The 23,141-nt window shown below is 39.8% G+C and overlaps 1 protein-coding gene across 1 annotated transcript; it reads right to left on the reverse strand.

Annotated features, from left to right (window-relative positions):
- Positions 1 to 623: 623 nt before the first annotated feature.
- WDR75 (WD repeat domain 75) lies at positions 624 to 17,459 on the reverse strand. Its single transcript, XM_061457602.1, has 21 exons — positions 17,333 to 17,459; positions 17,046 to 17,175; positions 16,125 to 16,190; positions 15,396 to 15,489; positions 14,389 to 14,513; positions 14,010 to 14,080; positions 13,381 to 13,497; positions 12,724 to 12,812; positions 11,834 to 11,992; positions 11,432 to 11,491; positions 11,230 to 11,345; positions 10,590 to 10,762; positions 9,605 to 9,765; positions 8,217 to 8,400; positions 6,253 to 6,347; positions 5,733 to 5,828; positions 4,968 to 5,137; positions 4,373 to 4,432; positions 3,172 to 3,315; positions 3,006 to 3,097; positions 624 to 901 (listed from the first exon to the last, which is right to left on the reverse strand). Exons 1-21 carry the CDS (start codon positions 17,416 to 17,418, stop codon positions 694 to 696), a joined length of 2,496 nt encoding a protein of 831 aa, XP_061313586.1. The 5' UTR covers positions 17,419 to 17,459; the 3' UTR covers positions 624 to 693.
- Positions 17,460 to 23,141: the final 5,682 nt, after the last annotated feature.

Genomic DNA, 23,141 nt, shown 5'->3' on the forward strand with positions numbered 1-23,141 from the left:
ATACCAGAAGGTTATCTGAACAGGGAGAAAAATCCAAAAGCAGAAAACTGCTGTAGTTTGACTGTTGTCGTGTCTTCCTTTACTTCCTGTAAATTTCAGAGACTGTGCTTACGTAAGTACCCTATTGGCCAAGAATCTCCACACTCTATGACCACTAGCAAGTATGCAGGTAACAACTTTCTACAGTCAGGCATATTAAACCGTTTGTTATCGCTATCAACAGCTAGAAAGGAACTTCCTAGGAGAAGGAGATTTGTTACTTACCTGTATACAACACTACTAAAACTACCCTGATTTCCCCTACCAGATCTTGAATTAAGCAGTTTTAATTGAAGTTCTTTGTCCTGTTGCTTTGGCAACAGTAGGCCAGCCTCAGTGGGGGAGATTTTCGGAAGCTTAGCTGTCACTTTGCTAACAGATCACAAGTCAGATAATGAACTGTTTTGCCTTTTAAATACATTTGTAAGGGGAAAAAAACCCCACAGGTTAAACGTTTTCTAAGGTCACAAAGAACCAGTAACAACCTAGGAGCAGAACCTGCTTTTTTGAACTTTAACCCCTTCCCCCAGTTCTCCTTGCTTATGGAAGTAGAGGTTACTAAGATTTATGGCCAAAAGACTTGATTTTTTTTTTAAATGAATATTTAATCCACAAAACCTTCAGTTTACAGTATAAAACCCCAAAGATGTCCATTTAGAAAGCTGATAGCCAACTGTAGTCCATTTTTCTTAATTTCCGTAGCTCTCTTTCCTGAGATTTAGACAGTTTACATGTCATCTCTCCTAACAATTCCATAGGATTTGTATCTTCTTGTTCCATTTCAGTCACATCTCCTTCCTCATACAAATCATCATCTGTTTTTTCACTTTCCATTTCCACTTCATCAGCAACTTCTTCAGCACTGGAAGAAGATGATTGGAAACAACCCAATTAATGGATACTCTCACATACTATAGGAGAGGTACATTATCATGCAAATAACTAAGTAAATATTAGATTTTAGTATTTAATCTCAGGGTACTTGCAAACTGCTATACTTCTTTTGCCATCTCAGTTACAAGACATTTTTCAGGCTTTTCAGCTGTCCTCTGTTTTAAGTAAACTTAGAGAAACTATTTTTCTTTCTCCAAATATCATGCATAATGTCAGAACAGGCAGATCATTATGTAAGAAGTTATAATCTCACAGGATCAGAAACACTGGATACACTTGTAGAGGAGATAATATTTAAGAAGGCTATTCTTCCCTTTCAAATCAGAAAAGGGTTACTTGGTCTTAAAAATTTCTACAAGATCTAGCATTACTAGAAAATGAAAAAGTTGTTTTTTAAACATAGGGAGGTGCTTGCAGTGACTGCTTCCGACTTCAAGAGTTAGACTTGTGCTGAACTAGAAAGCATTCTTGCAAAGAATTATACAGAACAGTTGCCACTTAGAACATCAATGTTAACACTATTAATTCAAATGTGTGTATATATTTTTAATCTTGTTAGGAATGACCTGCATGACAGAACAGTACTCCCCAAATCATCTAATACAAACTATTTATCACTCAAAAAATGTAAATGGTCAAACACTGATATTATACTGTCTTCTATCTATACAGTGACATATTCTTGTCGTTCTTCAAGAGCCCAATCTTACAACCCTTCTAAGTAATTTAAATGTGCACTCATGCTGTTACCCATGTCAAAGTACAAGATCTACATGCGCAAATATTTACATAGGCCCCTGAACTCCCAAATTCTTCAGTACTGAAACTACATGCAAGTTTCCATACATTCCTTGTATTAGACTTTTGCCAGTGTTTTGCTAATGTGGCAAAAAGACTTTTACTTGTGGCACCCAGTAAGAAAGCTAGCAATACTGGCCAACACAACATAGCAGAATTGACTACACTGTTATTATGACAGAATATAACATGCATCAAAAGCGATGCAAACACGGTCTTTTTCTGGATAAGCCCGGGGAGTGTAAACCATCTTCTCTCTGGTCTCTTGAAATTCAGGATGGCCGCTAACACAGTGACACATTTTCATCTCCGATTCAGTAGAGTTTCATTAGACTTTTATAGATTGCACAAAGAATGCAAGCATTTAATTGGCTTCAGTCTAAGCGACAAGATATTAATCCTAACACAAGACTATAGTCATAACCCTTGTGCCTGCATTCATTTTTTAGCAGCATGCATGAATCTCAGAGGAGCAAGCTACAATACATTCTAAGTACCTATCAAACTTCTCCATTCAACTGGGATTAATGCACTATAAGACAATCTTAGCTGTATTCACAGTATACACTATGAAGTGGAGTGTACACTACACAGTACACACTCAGATTGTGTTGTTTGTTGATTTTGTAGTGATGAGGCATTGGAACAGGCTGCCCAGGGCAGTGGTGTAATCACCATCTCTGGAAGTGTTCAGAAACAGCATAGATGAGGCCCTTAGTGATATAGTTTAGTGGTGGCCTTGGCAGTCCTGTGGTAATGGTTGGACTTAATGATGTAAAGGATTTTGCAACTGAGTTGAGTCTATGATTTTAATTAGGAATGAAATTTGAGTTCTAAACAAACTGTTAAGATTAAATTTAAGGACTAACCTCTTGCTCTATCTAGAAACCAAAACTAAGAATCATGCAGAAAGTTATATCAAAGTTGAGAATCTGACATTTATCTTAAATAGCACTAAAAACATTAAATCCCTGGAATAATGTTAAATTCATACAGAACATTTGAGTATCAAAGGCAAACATTTTGCATACAAGCCCATTATGCCAAAGAACAGTAAAAATAACAGCAAAGAACCAACAGACTACACAGCCACTCTGCATCTCTCCCCAAATTTCAGTTATTTTAAAAAACACCTTGCCACAATCAAGCGATAAGCTAACTTATGTCAACAGAAGAATGAAGAGTGTTGGAAAACTGCTTTTACGCTTTAAACAAAGATGTACATAATTTAAAATAACTTCAATAACTAGGGAGAGTTCTTCCATTTTTCTTACCTTTTGTTCTCTTTGGAGATGAGCAATGAACTAATAAATATAGGACACAGGAAAGAAGCAGATGGCAGAACATGTGCTGGAGTATGCAAAAGCTGAAAAATAAAACAGAAGCTTTATGAAAGCTTTTGTCGTGATTTTGCTCGTACACTTACTTAATTACTCTTACCTCTTTGACAGCAGGTGAATCTTGCTCATGCTTGTTATGAACAATTAGTTTTCTAAGGTCTGTATCCTCTTGTGATTGCCGACATCTGTGCTTTCCCAGTAGCAAACTAAATGGGGTCACAGGAAGACTTTCTTCTGTTGCCAGCTTGAAAAAGGTGAAAGTTTTAATTACACTTTTAGTGTCACAAATCTATCTCGTTTTGAGTTATCGAAATTCAGAACCAACTGAGGTGACAAAATTTGACTCAACTGAGCCATATGGCTCTTTGTACTCATTCTCTGGCAGACATCCTGAGAGAATCCTACACAGAGGTAGTAAAACCTTCCAGGATTTGTGGTTCAAGAACACCAGATTTAGTTGGTTGATGTACCAATTAACTTCCAAATACTGAAACTGGTGCATGTGCCAGAAACACTAAGTATGGCTTTCAGATTCCACTTATGACTAAAAGATCATTTACACCCCAGCATCATCTGCTGAGCAACTTAATTCCATAACTGGAAGCATTTTCCTAGCTCAATAAACCTTGAGTACTGAGTTACTTCCCCACCCTCCAAAGAAAGTGATTGTTTGTACCCACATACCCACTGGAATTTGTATTAGAAAGTTATTAACCTATATGTTGATCTATTTTATCTAACCAAACAAATCAATCAAGTGCTGCTGTTTTGTTCCATTCAATGGATACGAAACACTTTTCTTCAAATGAATTTAAAGGACTGAATTTCCCATGATACTTCTCCACAGAAGTACGAACTGAAACGTAATTTTGAAATTCCTTCTCACTGATACTGACACTGTTCATCCTCATCAGACTGTGCAGCTCAAGCTACACTCAAGGTTCCAAGTGTTAAAGAAACCAAGTGAAGAGCTTATTCAAATATCAAGTGGTTTTGCTTCATTTCTGTGAATCCCTTTAGGAAAGTATAACTTTTTTTGTTCAGGGAAAACAAGGGAAGGTGAGAGCAGCTCACTAATACTTCCTTTTACTTTTTAAAAGGATTTTTACCTTTTTAAAGAACAGCAATTCTGTCAAAAAATAAGCAAATACAGATGACTGCCCCTTCAGCCAAGTGCCTATAACCCCATCTAAGGATCTGGTGTGCATTTTGATGACAGAAGGTAATTTGAATCTGATAAACAAACCAGCAGAATTCTGAACTGCTCTGTACATCTCTGTCAGAGCTTCTGTAAGAGGTACCTGTTTGCTGGATGGTGTGAGCCTTTCTTCTAGAGACCTTGTGCTAAGCGTCAAAAGCTCCTAAAATACACAACAAAATAGCAGAGTTATAGTATGTGAAACTGCTTTTGTTATTCCCATACCTTGCCTGTGGAAGCTTTCAACTGGTTCAAAAGCTTTTGTCAGTCAAGTGGAAGAGGGCAGCAGGTATCTTCTTCTTTATTTTATAAAGAAATGCAAAGGAAGCAGGAACAGACACAGAGGCTCTGTATTCAATTTTTTGGGAAAGCAAATAAAAAATTCCCCACCCATCCAAAAATTACAGGAAAAATTGAATATCATATGAAACATTTCGATAATCAGCAATACAGCTTTAGGTGACTGTTGAAGTTAAACAGCATAGGCAATGTTCCCAAAATATCTAGTTTCGTGGATGAATGACATAGTAGAAAAACAGTTGAAAGCTTTTAATAACGAACAAAGCATGGCTTACACTGCCCAGAAATTACAAAAAGAAACTCTTACACTCAACAGAGCAGAACTCTGAATCGGTATCAATCCACATTCAGGAAAATACTTCTTCCCCAAGAACCACCTGCCCATCACTATTTCTTACTTGCGTATCCGTAAGGAAAAATAGTTGGGAACTTCTTAGCCAAAGGTATTTTTCTGAGCCAGTCATTTCAGGTTCATCTCTTGGAACAAAGGCAGCAAGCAGGATCTTCTCTTTACAAAGGTTTCGCTGGATATAGACTGGCCGTGGCTCATTTGGTTTAAACACAAACACTGTAAAAAACCAAGAACACCTTCTCTTTAAATCATGACATTTTGCCTTCCTGAATAGCTGTGAAAGCCCTGTGTACCATTGCCAGTAAGGGCTGGGCAAGATTGCCTTTAAGCACTAGTTTGCAAGAATTATAACTGGATAACCTCACTACATAATAGAACGTGGCTTTCACAGTATTTCAATCCAGAGAACATATTTGGAAATTAATGTTTTTGTAGAACAGTAGCTCTAGGAAGCATAATCATAATTTAGAGTTAAAGCTCTAAAATGTGGCGATTTTCCAAAATTCAACCAGTTTTCTATTTATAGGAGAGGGTCAAGAACATTCCAGATCCTCACCCAGAGAGCATGGTTGATCGTGTGCTATATCCTGCACCAGGAACTAACTGTTAGAAGAAAAGATGGAAAGCCAACATACTTGACTTGACTGCTGCTGTCAGACATGGCTCAGCTTCCCCCAGGTGCAAACACAGACTCAAGTTTGTCTTATGGCTTTCATGGGGCTGAATTCCAGGAAAACCTTTTCTAGAAATTATGCTTTCATAGCTTTAAATTCCACTGACTCTTACTTGTCAAAGAAGCCCATGTACTTACAGCTGGATTCTTTGGAAAGCCACGAGACAGCAGCAATATGTTCTGACAGGGTATCAGGTTGCAGAACTAAGACGTTGAGGTGGGCACTCCATTCCACTGAAAAGCAAACACAGCAACAGCCAGAAATGAAGAAGTGGCATTCACTTCTATCCCACTACTTTGCCACACAGAAGGTTAAATGGGAATGACACGCAGGGTCGTTACCTCTGGAAAAGGCACGCAACTTCATTTATTCCTAAGTGGATTAAAATACACAAATACTATCAACATCTACGCTACCATGAAATACTACCTATTGTTGTGTTATCCATCATCTAACTTAGAATTTACTCTGCACATCGCACAAGGTGCATATATGCTAGACAGGATACTATCTTGCCTGAAATATGAAAATTACTATATTTCCATAGGACATTTTGTAGGGGGTCAATCTGGAATCAAACTAGAATTGTTTTAAGGTTTCATAGTAAATTCAGGTGTTAAATGTTACCACACTAGCAAACATTTAAGCTGATCTTACATGCACAAGTGAGCAGGTTCCAGCAACACAGAAAGCCATGATCAGTGGCACCAATAAGGTACTTGGAACATGTTAGTCTCCCAAAGCAGATGTTCCTACAGAAGTAAAAAGTCAAAACAAGTTAGTGACCTTCAGACTTCATCTGTTTCTCTATGTAGTGATGACTCACAAGTCACAAACATTCTGTTAAGATTTAGTTCTGATATTTAATTTACAAGTTTGCTTTTTGCTTTCATCTCTAGTGGCATAAAACTTCACACAGAGCCACCAGATAGGTCTGGAAGATTTAAAAGTATGCATAAATCTACAACAATTATATATTCCTACAACATTCCAAACTCAAGGCGTGATTTTAAGCTCTTAGACAAGTTTCAAACCCTTAATTAATAGTAAGTGTTCACACTGGGACTGGAAAATAAATTCCATGCTTAAAGAATTCCTACCATTGCTCTAAGCACTAGAGAAGAAAGGCAGTAGAAGTTATTCTTATAGGCTGCTCCAATTGAAGACAGTGTGTGATTTGTTTTCACTTATTTTAATTTCCCATTCTCTTGTTTGACAGCAATACAACAGCCTTCTAATTTCTAATGCTATAGAAAGTTTTCAAAAACACTGATAAGGGTTGTAATTTCTGTATTAAAACATAACCCTTTAAAGTTATGCAATTAATACAGTCCCAGAGTAATTTATTTCCTTTTAATACAGCATTTAATAAAGGCTACAACAAAAGGAGAAGCTGGCCTGGGAAAAGCTTGCCACTGTACCAAGCTGTCAAGAGAAGTTTTCACCATAGATGCAGTAAAGGTGTGACTTACATGCCTGCCACAATTTTCCTGAACACCAGTTTCAGAATCATGTTTCTCAATTTCAAATCTTAGAGGGCCAGCAGAAACAAAACACACTTGATCGTGCAAAAGAAAAGATTACAAGCATACACACACAAACATGGAAGTGAGAAATCTCTCTATCTTTCTATGATTCTTTGTGTCACAGTCTTTAAAACATTGTGACTACACAACATTTTGCTTTCCATTTTAAGTGGTTCCTGGAAGCTGGTATATAAAATACCTCTGACATTACTGCAGAAATGATTATGAGAAGCAAGTTTCAGAAGCAGGTAGAAAAAAACCTCTGCACTAAAAGAGAATGCTAACAGAAGGTTTGTAGCATCTTCCTTTTCCAGGAATTGTTTAGATACAGAGATCTAGCAGACAGATTAAGTAGATGAACCTGTGAGGTCACCTACTGTCCTATTATTTCAAGGTTATTTTAAGAAAAATGGTACTTTACCTGGATCAGAAACTGCTGAATTTTAGTACAGTCCAGGAAGCTCAATATTAAGGTTGTCCTATTCTTCAAGTCTGTTTTTTATCTCTACCATCAACCTATGCCATTCCTCATTATCCTTACACAATAGAACAACATCTAGACCTTCAGGATGTTTTTTATCATGACAGCACACAATGGAGCATGCTGAGAGAGTCTGCCAGGCAAACGTGGCTTTTCCCACAGAGGTTAGAAAGGATCAAGAAATCTATTTTATAATACAGATAACCAGGTCAATATACCTTTATGGTTTATCAATACAACTACTGTTTTTATGCATGCATGCATGAATAAAGAACAAATTTCTTATACTTTTTCAGTACTTTGATTCATCCCTAGATTAATGGGGAAAAAGGGCTATTAACACACTCCTGTTACGCGCGCAGTGACACATATTTGAGTAAGCGAGGTACAGAAGTCACAAGAAAATAAAAAGATGGAACTGCGAAACTTGATCTTACTATTTTTGACAGTATGTTACCCGCCACCTAGAAGCCATTTTAGAGTCTTTTCTATATATGAACTTAAGACTGTTAAATTCAATGATTAGGTGAACATACAGGAGATCTCGGGCTGCTATGAATTGATTCTTTCTGTTCCGAGAGTTCAAGACATAAAAAAATAGATGATAAATATACCTTATTTTTCCAGGTGGATGGCAAAACGTACACTTAAGTTCCCAAGTAACTGAATCCCATACAGTGACAATTTCTTCAAAGCTAACAGCAAGCAAAGAGCCATCTTCTGAGAAACAGCAGTTTGTGGCTTGGTAGTTGTGGTAGCTGCCTACAAAGTCACAGCTCCAGCTCACACTCTGCTGTGCTGCATTGAGCAAACAAGGTAGTTAATTCAAGTTTATACATGAAGAAAGAAGAATTCAAGTATTAGAGCTGCAAAATAATCTCAAGAGGAAGACAGATTTGTTTCAGAAGTCTTACATTTTTGAAGAGAACAGAGATTCTGTATTATTCTAGTACATGAAACATCTAGGTTTTTCATTTGTCCTCAGTTTTGCATTCAAACAATGAATCCTGAGACTGACATGGTACAATATTCATGTTTACTTTGCCAACTACATTAACTGGGTTCTCAAACACACAGATGTTAGATAAAAGGAAAAAAGATACTGAAGGAGATTCAACATTTAGTGTTCTGAAACATACTGTTCTTTTAAACTGTAGCAAGAACACAAGCATTACTAAAAATCTGAATACAGGATGCATTTGAGTCCAGCAAAGCTCACAGTTCATTTACATGAAGTCTGAGGATCACAGTGGCCCATCAGCATGGTCAGCTTTGTATTGGTTAACCAGTATACCCCACTGGGATACCTGCCCCAATGCTGATAATAACCATCAAATAAACAGCAAAGTGATGTACTTACCACATAACATACACTTCCGAGTATAAATAAATTCATACAACATGCTTTTAAAACATGAATAAGATGAGGAAAGAAAGGAAAATAAATTCACCCTATGCTAGGATACCCTTTATATAATGACGAGTTGATGACTGAAAGACCTGCCTGTAAAAAAGGAGCCAGAAACAGTTCACTACTTTAAAATGCATGGCACCATCTAGAGGCAGACTGAGAGATCTGCTGCAGTTAAAAACATCCCAGGGTGTTCTACTTTGAAGTGATGAGTTTACTAACAGAAACTGCAGCACATTGAATCTTTCTACCTGAGCATTCTCTGCTCTGTCCCTGATGGGCAAATACACCACAGAAGCCAGCACTAATTTCTACTTTTACACTTTTAAACAATCAACAGAGGCTGCCTTTCCCTTCTGCAGCAAGTTCAGGAAGGCCTTTGCTATTTCAGGAACCTCCACATCAATCCATAGAACTACAAAACTATGACAGAACTCTTGTTACATAGGATCCTCAGGAGAACACGATACTTCATGCAACTGCAGAAATAGGTAAAAACATGGGACGCAAGGCCCTAGTTCTGACAGGATGAAGTTAGGGTAAGAATTTCTATAGCATGTCACAAGATGACAAGCATGTGACAATACTTACCTTCTGGATCAGTGTCTTCTACCGTCACCCAGACTTTAAACACACAGTCTCTGCCAGCTGTTACCAGTATCGGAGAGTCGTGACATTCATCCATGTCACGAAAGCACATGTCTGTTATGTGGTCCTCATGGGGCGTATTTACCCTAGTATTCAGCTTAAAGCTATAGGAAAAAAAAACAGAAGCTGCCATTTTATTTCATTTTGGAACTTGGGAAAGATTTCAGTTTAAGGTGATTCTGAAAGGGGCAGGGAAAAAAGGAATCAAAGCAAATTCTGTCTAATTAGGTAGCTAAATGGTATTGCATTTACAGATCACATTTCCCTAATCACCTCCACACAGCAAGAGCGGTTGTGGCCCAGCACTAAGAAGGGATTATCACTAAGCAAGCATATTTCTCAAATATTCAGCCTGAGCTCTGGGCAGTCTTTCTAGTACTTAGAACATCAGTCACGTATCTGCTACACAAATCAACTTTGTTTTGCTTTGTTTCTTCTTTAAGAAAATAATGACTTATAGTAAAAATATATAATTTTTTAGTAATAAAATAAGGGAAAGTGTATGAGCCAGATGCATATGTTAGCTAAAGAAAAAAATCAACTATAAAATCATAATCATCTGTACCCTAGAAGGACTAATCAATTCATGATGGATTAGACAGAGGCTGGAAAACTGAACAAGCTATAGAAACCTTTCCTTCAAGGCCATGGCCATTTTTAATACCAAGAAAATATGTGAATTTAAGTCCCATGGTTAAAACAGCTTGTCTGATTACTGTAAGTGAATCAGACTGAGAGCAATGATTTTTGATCTGTATTTATGTCAACTTTGTGTTGTTTCAGATGCATGTAGCATGCATGGTAAACTCTCCCTAGGGTACTCCTAGTTTTTTATCTGGAAAAACTGCCTTTGCAAGATAAAGCCTGTGCAGAATTTGTGTAATACTTAAGATCTTGACACCTAGAAGGCCAGTTCTATTATCATTACCTTTGTGTTTCTTCATCATAGAACCACAGCTTCAACTGTAGCTCGGGGTCAGCTGCTTCTTCTCTCTCTTCCACTGTTGCCAGCCACTTGCCTCGGGCACTAAATGCAACCTTGACCAAGTCAGCTTGCTTTAAACCTGCCTGGTGAATGTATTGTCGCTGAACAATATCCAGCTGCAAAACAAAAAGGCCAAAATTAAATTTCAAAATTCAAGTATAGATTTAAAGGTATCATTTATAAAACCATGGGAAAACGATGTTCTGAAAGCACCAATTAGAACTGACTGGCTCTGGCATACAAAAATAATGTGGGGAAAGTATAATTAGGGCATGTAACGTTCCACAAGAATTCTACGGATTCTTATGGAATTTCCTTGTAGGAAAGGATGAAAAAAAAAAAAAAATTGGGGGGATTTAACCTAGAATTTCTTGACATTTAACACACTGTATTTATTCAACTATCAACATTTAGCTATGCTTCACAAGTATAAGGATCTTGTGATAAAGCTGAAAACAGCTTGGAATCCAGTCTCACAGTATAGCTGCTGGCTTTTGTCCCATTTGCCATATTAAGTCCCCAAATAAGTTCTGATACATGACTTATTTAAGTTAAAGTTTTAGTATAAGCCCATCCAACTTACACTGAACAGCTGCTGATCACTTTGGAGAGAATAGAACTGCAAGTGGCCAGGCTCTCCATTCAGCACCAAAGCTTTGGTTCTAGGATCAACCACTAGACCAGTCTTCACATCTATACCTAGAAACAAAAAGATGACAAGTTACCCAAGATGGAAAGTGAGACATTCTGCCTCCAAAGTGGAAGGCGAATTTTATTGCACTTACTTTTTATTAGCCCCTGAATACTCTTGGAAAATCTGAGGTTGCTGTTGATAATTGTAATTCCTGAAAGGAAAAGCAGAGAAGGTGTTGTGATAAACTTCTGCAATATAACCACATCTCATGGTCGGGCAGGGACCTTAACCAGCTGTACTTAATCCTATAAATGTGTCTTTTCTCTATCTATGACAACCCTACACCAAGATGGACAGCGAAGTTACAGCAGTCACCAGGCACATTCACAAAACTAATGAAAGAGCAAAAGATCACTTAAAGCATTTGTTCTTTCAGATCAATATTGAATTTTTATGTAGTATCTAGTTAATTCATCTGAAATTAACAAAATAAAGCTCAAAGATTTGCATTCCATTTTGCATTAAGCAACACATAAAATACGTTTTGGCTTACTGTTGTCTTTATGCAAGGTGCAACAGAGAGAGCCATCAGATGACACGGAGATGTACTCAATAGGAGATCCCAAACGAGGAAGGAAATCCTTTCGACAGTCTGATTCATTGTGCCACAGAACTAGAACAGATTCAACTCCACCACTCAGCAAGCTGGTTCCTTTTCCAGAAATAAAAATACAGTTACATGTTTTGGTTAAAAAACGTATTATTAGCATACATGTTTACAATGACAAACAAGTCTCTAGAAAGCCTTTCCTAAACTGTCATGAACAAAGCAATTATTTCTCATATTGAGCCTGGGCACAAAGATAAGTTTCTCATCATCCCACGTTAAATTGCTACAGAAACTTGGAAGAAGTAACAAGAATTTGTGCTAAAATTTAATCTGTTTTGGGAGTAGTAGATCCTATTACTGTCTGAATCAGCTGAATTATTTGCGCTAGAACATAGCTGAATTGTCCTCCTTCTAACAAAAGTACTTAGCAGTAAGAAATGCTCTAAGGAGAACAGCTCAGGTCGCATAGTTCAGATAAAAGTTAACTGTATTTTTGCCACTAGGTCTGAGCTCAGACAAGACTGGCTTGTTTTATTTGGAGGCAAACAAGCCTCTGGGAAGAACTCATCAGTGGGGGTAAAAGAGATAAGAGGAGGGGTTGGATTTCACATTCCAAGAGAGAAGGCAGATATTTGATATTATGAATGCCAGTCAAAATATGTAACAAGAACTGCCTCCTTTTTCATTTCAGATCCTTCCTGGACATATTTGAAGTTCTAGATACTACTTCCTTAATAGACAAACTTGAACTTCTATTGATTTTTCCCTCCCTGCTGCAACTCTGACTTCAAGAGCATTGGTTTGCTTGTTTTTTGTTTTTTTTTTTTACTCACCCTCCACAGAATAAGCTAGATCCATGACAATATCATGATGCCAGTGCAGTGTGGAAAACGTGTACTCTTTCTTGTGGTAGAAATTCCTCCTGTGTGGGGAGAAACAGAACAATTCTTTAAGCACATCAACAGAGCAAATGAAAGGAAATACTTAAGTATATCACCCTCTCCTCTAACTTCTAGACTAGGGTTTCTTGTATGCTCAAGTGATGCAAAGGGAGGGAAAGAACAGTGCCAGCAGGTTTTCAGCACCTTCCTGGTGCACACTGCATACCTTAGACATACTCAGCAATTCAGCAGTGGGGAGGAACTTGGCAAGCGTATTGTTCTTATCCATGCAATTCTGCTAGTGTGCTGTCCCTAGGCCTCTATGTGCCCATAAAGAGTTATTTCAGCTGTTTCTGCATTACCTTTTTCAAATACAGTTTAGATTCATGGAGCAAAGGAGTTATTTTCCCATATGATATTAAACTGAAGCTGTACCTTGAAGTCAGTGTGTCAGTACTGCAGCTTCACAGAGCTTTGCCATTCAGTGCTCATTATGACTTCTGAAAATGGCAATGCTATGTGTGAATCAGACTGCTTTGCTCAGGTTTCACTTAATTCTTATGATCACATCAGTTTATGGGGTACACAGTTGAACCAAAACATGCATACCAGAGGCGAATCTTTCCATCAGCATGGCCCGTTGCGATACAATCCTCTGTAGGATGACATGCTATGCAAGTGAACTGACTGCTTCTATTTTTTGTCTTCGTTGTATTTACAGAAAACCTTCAAGAGTTTAGAAAGTAACTTTAATTATATTAGGGTAAACAAAGCTTCAAAAGGATCACCTAATGCACACACAAATAATTCTGACTAGCAAAACCACACATCTCCAAGTTGTTATCGTCACATGCACTCTCAAAAAACGTGACATATTTTTCTCTTTATTTCATTAGTTTTTTGCTTTCAATCAAGCTGAAAGATTTGTCTCTCCTTTTCTCTCCTTCTCCATCCCCACCTCCCCTTTCTCCGTGACCAAACTATGTCACTTGTTTCAGTCCAGCATCAGCCTAAGCATTTATATGAAAAAAATACATGCCTGAGCTAAAAAGCTAAGCTGCTATTGTAGCACCTCACTGTCTGCCTCTACAGGAGGCTTCTTACATAGTGACTATACCCCCTCCAGCATAAAATCAAATGGCTGCTGATAAATGTAAACTAATGTGTGCCCGCATCACCAGTTAAGAGACATTTATGATGTATCTCACTGAATCAATACCTGACACTTTCATTCTTACCTGTTCAACTGCTTCTGTTTAAAAAAATAAACTTGGAGATTAGCCTCCTTTACTGCTGCCACATATTGACCCTGTTATAGTAAAACAACAACTTAGGACATAGTTTGTGTTCTGACACATGAAAGAAAAAAATCATATTACAAAATATTTATAATTGAAGATAATATATAAGCTGATGTTAAGTAAATATTTTCCTATTTTAACTATCATTTTAATAATAGAAAGCGTAGGTCTGACATACTCATTTAACTTCAGTTTTGTTTCTGTGCTGCTGTGCTTGTATAAAAGCATAACAGCATATAATTCATTTGAGAGGCAAAAAAACCCAAACCCAACCAACACCCAAGAGAAGAAAAAAAACCCCAAAAGGTGAATATACTTCTCTTCCAAATGCAAGATGCTTCGGTGATGCACCCACACCATCCAAAACCACTGACAATTCCTTGGCTTCCACATCTTGGCCTGCTGTTTTTGTCAGCTTAACTGAGACCAGCTGGAATGCATCTGAGCAAAGAAAAATCTGTTATCAAAAGGCTTTTATGAACAAGTTTATGTATGTCCCTTACAAACGAGCTTTACACCCTTTCCACCTTAAAACTAACATGAAGTGGTAAATGCTCCATCCCTGGCAGTGTTCAAGGCTAGGCTGGACAGAGCCTTGGGCGACACTGTCTAGGGTGAGGAGTTCCTGCCCATGGCAGGGTGTTGGAACTGGATGAGCTTAAGGTCCTTTCCAACTCAAACCATTCTATGATTCTATGACAGTACCTTCCAACATTTTTTATAAGTGTGAAAAAGCTTTTAATACCTTTCAAAATTAACTTCCAGGTATTTTGGTTGAAACAATAATATCAAAGATTGAGGACCAGCTAGTGAATACCAGTGCAACTGTAAGCAAAACCCAAGCAAAGTTACATAGAATTTGCTCTTGGTTTGAAGTAACATTTGTAGCAATACAGTTAAGAGTAAAGTCATGCTATATTCATATTTATGTTGGAAAAAATTTAAGGAATAAATTTTCTAGGCATGCTGTTAAATATGACAAGTTATCTATGTTAATGCTGCTTAAGGTGGGTGAACAGTCACAAGCACTGCAGCATACCCTGTACCATGGTCAATATTGCTTAAAGATTTACTTCACCTACAACATATGCATGCAGTATGTGTGTCAAAATAAGCACTCTTTTAGACAAATGTTAGAAAGCAGGTATCACAGAATGAACAAAGCAAAACAGGTACAAAATGCAGGACTGCAGACATCTGGCACAGGACTTAGAAATACTTTTAAAAATAAGCCATTAAAGCATGTTCTTGCAGCATACCATTCACTGACATGACAGCAGCTTAAGACACAGAATGACAAGGATGATGCTAATCATACTGTACCTCTTTCACCACTCTTTGGAATTACTACAAATACTGAATCCTCAGAACTAGGAAGTGCATACAGTGCCAGAAGTTTGGATCCTACACTGAAAGTCTGAAGAAAAAGAAGATGAGGAGATCAACAATTACGACATTTGTGTACTGTTTTCAATACTGAAAACACGCGTTCTTTAATGAAACTGATGCATTAAAATTCTCAATTCTACAATAAATGAGAAGACCTTTATTCTAAGAAGGACTAATACAAATGTTAAAACAGTACTAAAAATACAAGACATCAGATTTACTGAAAAACCTGAAGGTACCTTACGCCTAATACAAAGTAGAAGGTCCACCTATAGGAAAGTGCCTCTCTTTAGCAGAAAACGTGAGCAAAGGGACAGTCAGCAGCACACATTTTCAAGCCATCATATCAGTTCCTATTGGCATATCACGAACTGCAGCACACTCCTCAAGAGCTACACTGGACTCTGAACTGCAGCAAGGGGCAAAGTTACATGTCAGTACGTATCCCACCTTTTCTCCCAAAAAAAAGATTCTGCATCATCATGAATTTCTGCAGGGACACACACAATTACCACATTCTATCATGCTATAGACAGACAGTTTTCAGGCTGTTTTAATGGCAGAACAGCACACCTCAGACTGATTTGTGCCCATTTGTACTAACAGCTGCAGAAATCCTTATTCTGGGTCTGACATGTACTCAACAAGAATGACTGAACATACTTTAATGGGAATGCCATCCATGAAGTCCCACAGCTTAATGCTGCCATCAAGAGAAGAAGAATAGAGCTGAGGGAAAAAAAAAAAAAAAAAATATCAAAGCCAGCTTTTACATAAAATCACAGCTTAAAAGTTGATCAATGGAACTGATTCCAAGTGACTGAATCACCAAAAATGCAGGAATACAGGACACAGACCAGCTCTGTGCTATCTTCAAAGAAAGCACAATGGAAATACAACATTATTATTCCGGTATGAAACATACATTTTCACCAAATGTAAATGAACCAACAAATATTTATGCCTAAACACTTGATACTAATAGTGTACACACAGATATCCATTATGTGAACAAGTACTAATCTTTGCATCAGATTTTACATACATAGTGTGCAATCCATCTGGGCAACTGTATCTTTTTTTTTTGCGTGTAACACCAAAAAACCCCAAGCACGCTGAGAACCAGGGCACGAGAAGCAGCGCACAGGGGGAAGCAGCAGCGCACAGGGAAGGCAGGCTGCCAGTAGAGAGCCACTGGGCAAATTAAAGGCATTAAGTCCTATCTGCATCTGTATCGGCAGATGCAGAGGTTCAAACACCAACCACAGTAAATGTTACCGATTTTCTTGCATGCTTCTTCCCCCCCTTAAATCAACAAAATGAAAACCCGGAAATTTTGCCGATATTTCCATTTTGCCGTTGCTCCCTTCAACCAGTGTAACCCATACGATATTTCACTTTTCTGTTTGTAGAAAACAGCCTTAAGGCTTGCCCTTCCAGCTATAAACAGTAGCTGAACAACGCTCCACTCGCTCCCAACCCTTTCTCAAATTCCAGCCAGCCCCCAGACACCCCGCAGCGGCACTTAGGTTCGGCCAAGGAGAAGGAGCACCCCTCCAGCCAAACCCTCCTTCCCCCCAAGACCTGCATGTGGTTGTGCGGGTTGAGCTGGATGCCCGTCACCAGGTCGGCATGGCCGCCCATCAGCCGCAGCGTCTCCTCAGTAGCCACGCTGTACATCTTCACGAAGTCGCCGGAGGCACACAGCAGGTACCTGAAGCGTGGAGGCGGGGGGGAAGCAACGCCGTTAACCCGCACCCCCGGGAGTGGCCAGGCCGCAGTGGCACCAGCGGGCAGCCGTCACCGCGGCAGAGCTTAGGAGCACATCCCCCGCCCCTAACGGTAGAAGCCCAGGTCCCAGCCCCACTTACTTGGAATCGGAGGAGAAAACGGCCCTGGCGCGGTGGATGGTGCCACCGCCACAGCGCACCACGCGCAGCGCACCCGGCGCCACCATCTTGGCCAGGCAGAATTCCGACTTTTCCCCCGCCCCGCCCCGCCCCGCCCCGCCCCGCCCTCCTCCGGTGCCCAGCCGCGACACTGAGTTCCGCCCGACCCTGGCATGGCGGCCGGGGTGGTGTCGCGCCGCCGCCGATTGGCTCCTTGGCTGTGATGTATAAGTGGCGGGCTGATCGTGCAGCCGCGTGGCTCCACTGGGCGGTCTGTCGTTCGGAGTCGGCAGCGCAACAGCCGCGTGTCCCGTATGCCGCGGGGAGAGCCCACCCGGTGCTGCCGCTGCCCGCGGGGAGAACCCGGCCGTGTGCCAAGGACAGCGCTCCTGCATGGGCCTCAGGATGGCGGCTGGACCCGTGCCGCTGCGAGGGAAAGCTGTCTGCCCGCATCAGGAATGGCGCAGGCACGGTGATCTGAGGGGAGGAGTGTGAAACTCCTTGTTTGAGCAGGCAGAAAGGCTGAGCTAAAAATTTGTTATCTTTTGTTAAAACTGTCCACAGTGAGGGGTGTGGAGCATCTCTTATGAGAAGAGACTGTGCGAGCTGGGCCTGTTTAACCTAGAGAAGACTGAGAGGGTATCTCATTAATGTATGTAAATATCACAAAGGCAGGTGCCAGGAGGATGGTGCCAGGCTTTTCAGTGGTGCCCAGCAATGGTCGTAAACTAAAGCATGAGGAAGAGCCGTTATTACACTGAGGGTGCAGAGCACTAGAACAGGCTGCCCAGGGATTTGTTGTGGCATCTGGAGACGTTCCAAACCTGCCTGGATATATACCTGCATAACCTGCTCTGGGTGGCCCTGCCTTGGCAGGGGTTGGATTGGATGATCTCCAGAGGTCCCTGCAACCCTAACTAAAGATTTTGTCATTCTGTTCGTTGGACTTGGACAAAGTGTGAGTTTGCTGAGTGAGAGTGATACCCGGATAGACTCCACAACTCGTTAAAGTTGTAAAGTAGGTATGCTTTTTATTCAGCTCTGAGACGCACGCAGATAACTCCTCAAAGTCATGCGTGCCTCAGTGTTTCCCTCTACATTTATTCTCTAAAGTTATGTATATTCATAAGGTTGCACAATACGCCTATACATATTCATGTCCTATCCTATCCCCGCTTCATATTACAGTGAGCTAGAAGGTCCTTTGCGCCTGCGCAGTGCCCCCTCTGGTCATGGGCGGGGTCTCAAGATGAAGTAACTGAGTCTTCCTCCTGTGGGTAGGGGTCTTCAAGATGAAGTAAATGAGTCTTCCTCTTCTTGAACTTTTCACCTTTTAGTCTTCACTTATGGCCTTAGGGTTTGGTCGGTGTCCCAGCCATAAACCATCTGCTTCTCCCCCTTATCAGTAGATTCAGGTGTCTGCTTTTCCTTATCAATAGCTGCCTATCAGTAGAATCAGGCCTCTGCTTTTCCTTGTCAATAGAACCAGGTGTCTGCTTTTCCTTATCAATGGTTAGTGCCTTTGTTCTGCTTAGTAGGCATGATAGGTACAGACACTACTTTTGTTTAAGCAAGTGAATTCCTCTAGCCCCCCTGTACAACCTCCCTGTACATTGGTTAACCTTGTATCAATTGTGTGAATGTTCTCATGTCTGGAGGAAAGCTCCTGTCAGAATGTCAGGAATAAGTCATGATAGATGGTGTCTGGGCCCTTCACTTCAGGTCTAGGATAGTAGTTGGGGTTCTTGTTCAGGTGTGTATTTTGGGCTGCTGTTGATGCTATTGAGGCAATCTCTGGTATGTTTGTAATTGTTTGTTAAACAGTCCCGCTTCATATACATATATCTGAACACAAATAACAATAACAGGTGCATTCAGGGGGGCTATTTGTGATTATCTGCTGTAGGCCACTTGGCCTACAGGGAAATCCTACATGATGAGAATCCTACAGGGAAAGTAGTGCATATGTTGGAGTATTGTGGTTATAGGGAACTGGGTATGGCTGTTAGAGAGCATAATGCAGCCATAAGCATGGCTCCTAATTTCCAAGGGCTTCACAGTTAAACAGTGTGTGCTTTCTGGAGCTGAGAGTGGGATTTACAATTTCTGACTGACAGCAGTTGTTGGGTTTTACGGCTATGGCTCTCATTCTGGTGAAAATTTCAGGATGTGAAGGCAGAGACACTCTAATGCTCTTCCTGTGTGGGACAGTAGGACGTGATTGAGTTCTGAGCCATGGAGCCTGAGTAAAGCCAGAGTTCTATCATGGGGGAAGAAGCAAAGTCTTTAGGAAAAGACCCTTTTAATTTAATCCATATTAATGAAAGTCTAATTGTCTCTTTAGTCTGAGTCTATGCTAAAACCCAGTTAAAACCCAGAAACTTGGCCTGTTCAACTTCCTTGATCCATCAAGGCAAATACCTTGTGTGTCTTAATACATATGGTTTTTATTATACTGTTGTAATACACATTTAATTTTATGATTTTAAGAAATCTGTCATAAGCTTTGAAGATAGTAAGCCATGTAGAACTCAAGACTACCCCCAAACTAGGAGGGCAAATACCAAGCCTACTATAGTGACACAATCCAATTCCATTTGGAATAGCATGATTAATGTCTTTGAATAGCATTACTTAGAACAAATACTCAGTACACATGCAGTTAAAAAAACAAACACCTCTATATCATAACTATCAAATGGTTTTTGCTACTGAAACCATGTTAGCTGTAGCTGCATTACTGGGTTCTAATGCTTAAGGAAGGGAAATACAAATTAACTGTGCTGCTGGAAGCAGAGAAACCAGTGCTGAAAGCTGTGACTTTGCTGTGGAGGAACAGTGTTCTGCATTGGTACTGCTGGCATATGGCTTATTTGAATTTGATCCTAAAAACCTTGTCTCATATTTAATGAATGTCAGGTTATGTATACAACTTATGATCAGGTCTTGCCTCATGTTACTGTTTTCCCAGAGTTTCAAAACTCTGTAAAAAATAGTCTAAAAGAGTTCTTTCTAAACAAGTGTAAGTAGTTGGATTTATGTACAGTGTCTAGATTGTAAATTTCTTTCCTGTTCAAACCCTTGTAAAAGCCTATATAAATGACAGAATGCAAGAGCAATCAGGAGAAAACCACAGCTCTGGCTTCAAGGGTGCAGAATGACAGTCCTATAAGGCAGGGTGCAGTGTGCTGCTGTGCCATTGTAATTCATAAAGTCAGGAATACAGTTGAGGACACAAACTGTTTTGAAATGATAATTCTGTTTTACATTTGACTTTCTTTTCAGTAGATTTCTTACTTGCTTGGACCTTATTTCATCTCAACCTTACACCTTAACAGAGTACCCCCGAGCTATGTGTCATTGTTCTGAAGACCACTCAAAGAGAGCTATGGTCAGCTCCCTTGCTGTCCCCTGCACCCTGCTCTGACATTCAAATCCCTGTTGGCTGAGGTTTCAGCAAGTGTGTCTGGTACTTTTCAAATTCCAATCTGTTTGTAAACTCCAGTGTTGGCCTTGAATGTTTTGTTTTTGTTTTTTTTTTTTTGTTGTCATAAATCAAACTAATTGAAAAAATTGTTGTAGTGAGGTTTTTTTTTTGTTTTCCTTTTCTTAACCAGCTTGTAGATTGTAAAGAGTAGAAGAAGGTTCTGAAATTGATGCCCTGTAGTCTTACGTAATGAAATAAGAGATGAGAAAGGCTGCTTGTTTTAATAGCTCAGTCATTTAGGAGGTGATGTGACTGGCTCAAATGATGTTACCAATTTGCCTGTATAAAACTTGCTTAACACAAAGGTAGTGAATTCACATGTTAATTTCCAGTTTGGGAAATGTATTCATTTGAAGGGAAATTACAAAATTTTCCTTTCTGTGGTAAACAAAACTAGCATTTCATTTATTTACTGAAAGCAAGTTTAACATGACAGAGGTTACAGTTGAGTATATTAGAGGAACACATATTGTTTGGGGAGCTTCTACAGTGGAACACTTTAGTAGTTTTCTTTTTCCAGTTGGGAAAACAGTTCTTTCCGGAGAGGAAGGTTGGTTTGTAATGCGGCCATGTCCCCCTTACGATCTATAGCTGCTCTGAACACCAGAGGGTGCTAGAAGAATGGCTGCACCATGGAAAAGTGGGTATTTAGTGCCTCGTATGCTGGAAAAGCAGAGGTTGCTTAAGCCGAGGTGTCACTTAGATATCTCTCCAGCCTAGCCTTGCTGTGAACTGCAGGCCTGTGTTCTGCTTCTGTATCCGCTACAGTTGAGGGGAAGGCAGTGACCCATGGTGACTCTCATGTATATGACCTGTTCTTTCCTCTGTGGTGCTCAACAGATGGTACTGTCTCACCTGACACCATAGAAACATGTCAACCAAAGGCAAAACCATAACAAGAATTAAACTGTAAATGCTCATCCTAATAGCTGTTACCATGTGTAGTAGTGGTCTTGATGGGAAGATCATTTGTACCTGGAGGAGTTCATGACCCATGGTAGTTGGGACTCCCTTGCGCATGTCCAGGCCTGTGCTGTGCTGCTGGGCCCACAGCCTGTGTGCCTCACAAGCCCCATGGCTGCAGGATAAACTTGACTAGTGTCATTTAATGGAGGAGCCTGCAGGCCACTCCCCTTGGGGTTGGCCTAGCATTTAAGAAGCAAAGAATGGTTTCGGTTGGAAAGAACCCTAAAGATCATCTAGTTCCGACCCTCTGCCATGGGCAGGGACACCTTCCACTAGACCAGATTGCTCAAAGCCCCGTCCAACCTGGCCTTGAGCACTGCCATGGGTGTGGCAACCACAGCTTCTCTGAGCAACCCTCACCACCCTCACAGTAAAGAATTTCTTCCTTATATCTTTTAAGTAGTTTAATCTCTTTGTATGCTTCCGTCTCTGGTAAATGTGAAACAGAGTAATTAGTATACTTTCAGTTTAATTTGAAATGGTTAATTTTGAATGCACTGTTCTCTTGGAAGTTATAAGACTAAAAGTCACCCCATAATAGTTTGATTTAGACGTTAAGTATCTTGGAAATATTGGCCAGGAAGTACTCACATTTTTAAAGTATATTTAGTTTGGCAATAGAGCTATTCGGAATGTCTGTTGCAAACAGAAATATGATAAGTATTTTAGGATAATATTTTATCATAAGTAGATGTCAGTTACCTGGGAGGGAGGCAATGACATGGTGAGAAGCTTTGCAGATAAACAAAATGGAGAATTCATATTAGATGCAACATGGATTTCATTGATGTTTCTTCTTATTTTATGAATTTCTGCATTTTCCTTTTTTTTTTAATGAGAAACAAGGGAATAGGCTTTGTTTTGTGGCTATTTCTAGTAGTTAATCATCTCTTCCCTTTATGGAAATAAAGTGAGCTGTAATATAAAAGGCAAGCAGAAGCTCACATTATGGTGCTGCAGATGTGCTTGGCCTTTTCTTGGTGCACTGGATTGTGCCTTTCCCTTTGGAAGGGGTGTTCTGTGGAAGATATGGTGCCAACTGAACTCCATGTAAGTACAGCTGTGCTTTTGTCTGCAGATTGTGAATAGTCTTTTAGCCCATGCATGCCACCTGTATATAATCCTATGTATATGTTGTTCCATAAGGCAGTTTTTAAAAGCTGTGCACCTGCATTTTATGCATCTATATTTTATGCATGTATATGTGCCTTGTACCAGTGCAATCATAGAAGAGTCAGGGCTTCAGCTGGGCGAGTGCCTGGTAGATAAAGTGCTGGGAGTACCTTCTAGATTGGCCCAATAGAGAGAGTGGAGCCAGAGGGTTAATACATGTGCATT

Source organism: Pezoporus flaviventris, unplaced genomic scaffold, assembly GCF_033815535.1.
Source record: "Pezoporus flaviventris isolate CSIRO_AGI_PZ_B2104156 unplaced genomic scaffold, CSIRO_AGI_Pfla_v1 ptg000001l, whole genome shotgun sequence".
Classification (NCBI taxonomy): domain Eukaryota; kingdom Metazoa; phylum Chordata; class Aves; order Psittaciformes; family Psittacidae; genus Pezoporus; species Pezoporus flaviventris.

Bases quoted from the DNA above. Each gene is read 5' to 3' on its own strand.
- WDR75 (XM_061457602.1), bottom strand. From the start codon at position 17,418: ATGGTGGCGCCGGGTGCGCTGCGCGTGGTGCGCTGTGGCGGTGGCACC. The intron at 6,348-8,216 runs GTATATTTATCA...TTACTTCTGTAG, and splicing joins CATCCACCTGGAAAAATAAG to GAACATCTGCTTTGGGAGAC. The intron at 902-3,005 runs GTAAGAAAAATG...ATCTTCTTCCAG, and splicing joins ATCTCCAAAGAGAACAAAAG to TGCTGAAGAAGTTGCTGATG.